The 8,267-nt window shown below is 37.5% G+C and overlaps 1 protein-coding gene across 1 annotated transcript; it reads right to left on the reverse strand.

The window, feature by feature from the left end:
- Positions 1-2,674: 2,674 nt before the first annotated feature.
- Positions 2,675-3,684, reverse strand: LOC124889561. Its single transcript, XM_047401510.1, has 2 exons — positions 3,220-3,684; positions 2,675-3,163 (listed from the first exon to the last, which is right to left on the reverse strand). The coding sequence occupies exons 1-2, from the start codon at positions 3,682-3,684 to the stop codon at positions 2,675-2,677; spliced, it is 954 nt and encodes a 317-aa protein (XP_047257466.1).
- Between the last annotated feature and the right edge of the window lie 4,583 nt (positions 3,685-8,267).

Genomic DNA, 8,267 nt, shown 5'->3' on the forward strand with positions numbered 1-8,267 from the left:
TATATTACCTACATCAATCAAAACTAAACTAAAATTAATATAAAAAAATATTTGAAACATCAAAAATAAATCTTGGGTTGACTCCCAAGAAGCGCCTTAGTTAAAGTCGCGGCACGACATCCTTTACTACACGACTCCACCTTAGTCGCTCCGAGTCCACCCACATGATAGTGCTTCAATCGTTGCCTATTCACCACTAATCTCTTCTTCTCATGATCTTCCAACTCAATAGCTCCGCAAGGATAAACATTTGAGATCATGAACGGTCCTGACCACATCGATCTAAGCTTTTCTGCAAAGAGATTCAATCTTGAATTGAAAAGGAGGACATCATCACCCACATGAAACTCTCACTTTATGATTTTGGCATCATGCTACCTCTTCATCTTCTCTTTGTACAACACGGGGCTCTCATATGCTTTGAGTCGGAACTCTTCCAACACATTAAGTTAATTCACTCTCAATGTTGAAGCGTCCTCCCAATCCATATTCAACTTCTTCAAAGCCCATAAAGCCTTATGTTCTAACTCAATGGGTAAGTGACAAGCCTTCCCAAACACCAATTGGTAGGGGGACATACCAATAGGAGTTTTATAGGCAATTCTATATATCTAAAGAGCATCATTGATATGTCTCGCCCAATTCATTCGGCCAATATTCACGGTTTTCTCAAGGATGGACTTGATTTCGCATTTCGAAACTTTAACTTGACCACTAGTTTGGGGATGATAAGTAGTAGCAACCTTATGCTTCACCCAATACTTATCAAGCAAAGCACCAAAGACTCGATTTTAAAAATGAGAACCGCCATCACTAATAATTGCCCTTGGAGTCCCGAATGTTGTAAAGATGTACTTCTTTATGAAAAAAATATCACTTTTGCCTTCGTTGTTCGGTAAAGCAATGGTTTTCACCCACTTTGAAACGTAATCGACGGCTACTAAGATTTATTTATTACCATATGAGCTCACAAAGGGACCCATAAAGTCGATCCCCCACACATCAAATAGTTCAACGTCAATATTGGGCTTAAGAGGCATCACATGCTTCCTCGAAACACCACCTTGCGTTTGACATTGAGGATATATTTTGACCAAATCATAAGCATCTTTATAAAGGGTAGGCCAATAGTATCCACTTTGAAGAACCTTAGCGGCCGTTCAGATCCCACCATGATGACCACCGAATGGAGAGGAGTGATATGCCTCAAGAATATCTATCTTTTCTACTTCCATGACATACCGACAATCACACCATCCGCACACTCCCTAAACAAGAATGGTTCATCCTAAAAATACTTTTTCACATCACATAGGAACCGCTTCTTTTGATAATGGTTTAGCTTGTTGGGAAGCACACCACTTACAATATAGTTAGCAAAATCCGCATACCAAGGTGTAATGCTCCCCAAAAGTGACATGACTAGCTCATCGGGAAAGGTATCATCAATATCAATCTCACCCAACCTCTCATGATTGGATTCAAGGCAGGAAAGATGGTCGGCTACTTGATTTTCACACCCCTTTCGATCTTTTACTTCAAAATCAAACTCTTGCAAGAGTAATGTTCACCTAATCAATTGAGGTTTTGCCTTTTTCTTTGCCATGAGATATCAGAGTGAGGCGTGGTTCATGTGTTCAACCACTTTCGTGCCTAACAAATAGGCCCGAAACTTCTCAAAAGCATACACCATCGCTAACAACTCATGTTCCGTAATCGTATAATTACATTGAGCATCATTCAATGTCTTGCTTGCATAATAAATCAGATGGAATAACTTATCTTTCCTTTGGCCCAAAACCACACCTAGAGCAACACCACTTGCATCACACATTAATTCGAAGGGCGATGACCAATCTGGAGCTACTATGATAGGAGCCGGCACAAGGAGTTCCTTGAGACAATTGAAAGCTCTTACTCAATCATCATCAAATTCAAATTTTTCCTCCTTTTCAAGAAGCCTGCACAATGGATGAGCGATCTTTGAAAAATCCTTAATGAAATGCTCGTAGAACCTGGCATGACCGAGAAAACTTCTAATGCCCTTCACGGAGGTCGATGGAGGTAACTTAGAAATCACCTCAACTTTTGCTTGATCCACTTGGATGCCCTTCCCAAAATTTTGTGGCCTAGAAAAATGCCTTCCTTGACCATGAAATGACATTTTTACCAGTTTAAAATAAGATTAGTCTCCAGACATCATTTAAGGACTTTACTTAAGTGAGCAAGGGAAGAATCAAATGAATTCCCAACTATGGATAAGTCATCCATGAAAATCTCCATTGTATCCTATACCATATCGGAAAAAAATGGACAACATACATCATTAGAACGTGGCCGACGCATTGCATAACCCAAAGGGCTTGCGCTTGAAAGCAAATGTGCCATAGGGACTAGTGAAAGTGGTCTTTTCTTAGTCTTTCGGGGCGATGCAAATTTGATTGTACCCTGAGTAACCATCAAAAAAGAAATACCAACCTCGACCGGCTATTTTATCCAACATTTGATCCATAAATGGCATAGAAAAGTGGTCTTTCTCGATCCATGAGTTCAATTTGCGATAATCCATACACACTCTCCAACCAGTGACCGGGCGCATAGGTACAAGATCATTATTCTCATTTGGGACCACCATCATGTCGCCCTTCTTAGGAACACATTGGACCGGACTCACCTACGTGCTATTTAAAATTAGGCAGACAACTCCCGCATCAAGCCACTTAATGATTTCCTTCTTGACCACCTCTTGCATCAGTTGATTTAGTCTCCTTTGGTCTTCCACACTAGGAATATGATCAACATTTAACTTGATTTTATGTGAATAAATTTTGGGAGGAATTTCTATAATATCCGCGATAGTCCATCCGATAGCACTAATGAACTTTTTCACAATTAATTTCAAGGAATCCACTTGACAAGGTTCAAGATCAACCACTACAATGATTGGCAATGTATTATCCTCACCCAAGAAAACATATTGGAGATGGGATGGCAACGACATAAGTTTGAGTTGAGGTATTTCAATAATAGATGGTTTGGCGGGTGGACTCTCACGGTATTTCAAATCAAGATCCAATTTAACCGGGTTCTTGGTGTAAGACCCAAGGCCCATCAACAAAGCTACCACCTCATCATATTCTTCAACTAACTCACTCCCAAGTTTCTACAATACACCCACCAAGGGGTCATCATAAGATCCATTTCAACGGTGTTAGCCACCTCATCATCAACCACATCAATCACTGAAATAACTTGCAAGTCCATAGGTTGCTTCATGGAGTTACACATATTGAAGGATACTTCTTCATTGTTCACCCAAAATTTTATCTCCCCACATTTCACATCCACTAAGGCCCTTCCGGTAGCTAAGAATGGTATACCAAGAATGATTGGGACCTCATGATCAATCTCACAATCAAGAATAATGAAGTTGGCCGGAAAGATAAATCGGTCAACTTTCACCAAAACATCATACAACACACCCACGGGATTTTTGATTGAACGATCAGCCATTAGAAGCCTCATAGTGGTAGGCTTAGGAACACCCAAGCCTAACTTCCAAAACATGGCAAATGATATCAAATTAATACTTGCCCCAAGATCACATAACGTATTTCCAAATTTGTAGACTCTGATAGTGCAAGGAATAGTAAATGCATTCAGGTCTTCTTTCTTCACCACCATTGTGCTAGACATTATAGCACTACAATTGTGGGTTACCTCAATTGTTTCAAAATCCATGACTCACTTCTTTGTACCCAAGTCCTTCATAAATTTAGCATAACTGGGAATTTCTTCTAAGGCTTCTAGCAACAGAATATTCACCGATAAATTGCTAAACTTTGCAAAAAACTTCTTGAAATTGGTATCATTATCCTTCTTCTTAAGCCTTTGTGGGAATGGGGGAGGAATTTTTATTTGTGGCAATGGAACAATTGAAGTTTCATCCATTTTTGGAGTATTATTCTTAATCACCTTCAGAGTTTTCTCACTTTCAACATTTTCTTCAACTACCGTTGGTCATTCAACACTTGTCTCGTTAGGCTTTGGATCATTATCAATTGGCTGTTCTAGCCAATTTCTCTTTGCATTGGCTTGTTCTTCATTTGCCTTTTTCATTGGGGTCTTCACCAAGATCAACAACATCTTTACCAAGAGTCCGACCACTCCTAGTGACAATAGCCATGATGTGAGTATTATTTTTAGGATTTATAAACGTGTCACTAGGTAATTACCCTTTGTTCTTGCATTAAGTTGTGACGAGATTTGGCCTAATTAAGTTTTGAGTTGCTTGATAGAGGCCAAATGTCACCATTTGATTTAGTTGTGAGAAGTCACCTTTTATTTCTCTCAGTATCTTGTCGGTCTCCTCAACACCCATTAAAATTCGAGCAAAGATATCCTCACTTTTGAGCTTCTCCAGGTCAATGGAACTTGACTCTTTACTGTTTGCCCGATTATGTGGAGGTACATACCGATCATAATATCTCTCCTTATCTCTCTAATCATGATCTATATCACTCCAATCTCTATCACGATCTCTTTTTTTGTAACCTTGATTCCTACCTTGCCTTTGATAGGTAGGGTGGGAGCCCCCCGATTGGTTGGACAAGAATCGAATTTCTTCATTAAGAGACTCTATTTTCTCATCATCATAAGCTTTAGTACTCTTAAAAGCAATGACATTAACCGCCTTAGGAGGAGCCCCTATCACATACTTGGTAAGAAGATCAAGTTGTGTCATCACTTCAGCTATATTTGTATCTCTTTCTTTATCTTTTTTTCTTTTGCTCTTGGCTCACAAAAGATGTGGAGGGAGCCCCTATTTCCACCTAGGTATCTCTTATGTGACACCCTCAACTTTGCTTGGTCACTTGATCTAATTAAGTTGACACAACACCATAAGATAGTCTAACAAGAGAACCCCCGGTCGCATTATCGAATACTATCTTGTACAATTGATCTAATGCCCTATAGAAAATTTGGAGAAACATCTTATTTAGAACCTCATGATTTGCGCATTGCATTAACTTGTTGTTGAATCGTTGCCAAACCTCATATAACAGTTTGCCATTAAGTTGGTGAAAGTTAATGATTTTATCCCTTAGTTGTAACATCCTAGAAGGAGGAAAATATCTTTCCAAGAATGCCTCTGTAAGCTCACTACATGTAGTGATAGATCCCGCGGGTAAAGAACACAACCATAAGACCATTTATCTTATCAAAGAGAATGGGAAAAGACACAACCGGATAGACTCTTAAGATATGTAGGCTATGTCAAATGGAGAACACACATCGATAAAATTCTTCAAGTGTAGATTAGCATCCTCATGAGCTTGGCCTCCAAAGAACCCTTTTATTTGAAGAAAATAAAGCATTACGCTTTTAATATGAAGCACTCCATTTTCTTCTGTCAGTGGAATATGAATAGCTCCAGCTTGGCCTGCATCACCGAGGTGATCTGTATCCTCAAGATATCCATCAACCATCCCGGCATTACTACCGTGTTGGCTCATAGTATCGTGTATACTATTATAGGCACCTAAGAAAGAACAAAAACACCAAACAATGTAAAATAAAACACTATGGCTAACCCAAAGTAACTAAAAATGCAACAAGAGTGAAGCTATGTTTCACTCTCCGACAACGGCGTCATTTTTTATAACGCTCAAATTACACTCTTGAATGGGTGTAAGCGATAGTTGTCAATATAATAATCCAACCTAGGTTGGGGTCGAATCACAAGGAGTGAAAACATGGAATTCAAAACTCAACAGTATTAATAGTCTACTAAAAAATGACCCTTAGTATGAATAAAGCAAACATAAATGTAAAATGAGGAATTTAGTTTGAATGTGTTTATAAATGACAACTACTTCAATTTTAGTGCACTATCTTGACATTAAAGAATGCTAAGAGTGAATTCAATTGAGAATAAATCTTGGGGTTATGCAATTATAGGTGTGGGATCATGCATGGGTATTTGGCCATTTATTCATTTTTTAGCTAAAAGTCATGGGTAGACTAGATGCCAATGTATTGGTGTCAATCTTTCAATTACAACACCAAATTTCAAAAATGGGTTCTTTCGAACACCTCACAAGTGTGATAATTTCCCACATCTAATGCCTCAATTGACATCCTTATGTCTAAGAGATATCATTAAATAAAATGAATCAAGTTATTGATTGCATTTATTTCTCACATATGTCCTCTCTTTCAAGAATGACATGGGTTCTAGGGTGGTTGGAGTTTGCAACCCTCAACCCTCAATTAATTTATGAAATAAATGCAACACCCATCACAACTAACTAATTAGAAAAATAATTAGCTAAAACCCATGCACTACCACTACCTAAGCAAGCATAACCCTAAGATTGAAAATTAGCTACTCATAGATAAAAGGGATAAGAATATACCAAAGTTATCATTAACTTCATCCATGAGAGATAGAGAAAATGTAATTCCACTCTTGGGGTTTCAATTATTCTTCAAATGAAAATCACTACCATGTATTTTTATTCAAGCTTAGTACCAAATTCTCAAAAGATGAAAAGATAGGTGCCAAAAGAGAAGAGAGAAGCTAAAAAACTAAAAGAGAGGCTATCTTCAAAAGAGATGAAAACTAGGTCTTGAAAAAGGAGCTAAAACCCTCCTTTTAAACTCCACTCTACATTTGATGAAAATTACAAAACTTCCACCTTATTCTTGATCTGCTTGAGCGGATCCAAAGCGGATGAAGAGTAGGCAGAGACTAGATGGCTAGCAGCTCCAAAGCAGATGTGAAGAGGATGCGAAGCGGATGACTTATTTCCTTCACAGTTGGCCTCTTGATGACTTGAATGACTTGACCAATATTCCTCTTTTACTTTTACCTACGTAAATAGGCATTATGTAAGAGAGTACCATCAAATCAATGGAAAAACATGATAATTTAAGCTTCAAAGGTACTAGCAAGTTGTCAAATTGATGACTTATCACACCATTATGTCCATATTTGTAGCATATAACATACAGAATATGCTTCCAATCATATGTTGCTTGTTGTTCCACAACTTCCCTTTCTCATTCCCGAACTGCACTTCCTCAGGTAGAGGCTTCCCTAGCTGGACTTCCACTAACAATTTTGCAAAGCTTAGACCAACTTTTTTCTCAATATTTTTATCCACCATTAGAGGCTTCCATCAAGCTACCATCTTACTCAAACTTTTTTCACTCTAATATTTAAATTCTAGACTCGTTAACTTAACCCAAATAGGTGCTGATACAAGCCAAATTGACTCTAAACCTTTGGATGACATACATATAATGCTCGAGGTTATCGATGACTCCTTAGTGCTATTAAAATATACCACATAGATGAAAATTACCATTAAGGAGGGTTAAAGGACTTTGATGAGGTTAAAGGAGTGCAAAATGGGGCTCAAAATCCCTTTTGAAGGGTCATGCACCCAAGGCACTTTGGATCCTATTTTGATCACGCTAGCATTTCAAGAGCGGGTGAAAATATCCCTAGTGGGACTTTTCTTACATGTGGGTCTCTTTTGGGCCCTAATATGTAATATTTAGCCAAACTATAAATACTTGGTAGTTAGCATTATTTTAGTTAATTTTTGTTGATTGATAATGATGAATTCATGAACTTCCATTGGGAGTATTTAAAGATCTTGGAAAAGTGAATGTTGACCTTTGATTAGTAACATCATTTGTAAAGGATATTCAATCCCCTTTTCGGTCACGTAAGAGTTAGCGGCTATTTGGTAATCTTTAAGGGAGGTTTTTAGGTTTGATACACCCTTTAATTGCCCTTTTATTATCATATTTGTGTCTATCTTTCAATTTTTGATATACTATCCCTCTATCTTTGTTTTTTTGCATTTATATTCAATCATTTAGTATTTGATCCAAGCTTTATTTCATTCCTATGAAGTCAATCTTGGGTTTTTATCTTGAATATCCATAAAGAAAAAGTATCAAAATTGAAAATCCCAAAAAAATCACTATTCACATTTTTAGTCCTAGGTCAAATTTTGAGTTTTTATTTTGTGTTTTTCTTGTGTTTCTAGTAATATATTTATGTTCTCTAACACTATAGGAGTCAAGGTTTTAAATTTGATCTTCATTGGAGTCATATTGAGTGAGCTACCATTGTTGAAAGCTTTAACATGAAGAGAAGTGAAGTGGATTGAAAAATTTCAAAAATGTGTGAAGAGTTTGAGCTAAATTATGTTTGAAATAATTTTAAAAGGTTGAAAAGTACCTATATT

Source organism: Capsicum annuum, chromosome 12 (genome assembly GCF_002878395.1).
Source record: "Capsicum annuum cultivar UCD-10X-F1 chromosome 12, UCD10Xv1.1, whole genome shotgun sequence".
In the NCBI taxonomy this organism is placed as follows: Eukaryota; Viridiplantae; Streptophyta; class Magnoliopsida; order Solanales; family Solanaceae; genus Capsicum; species Capsicum annuum.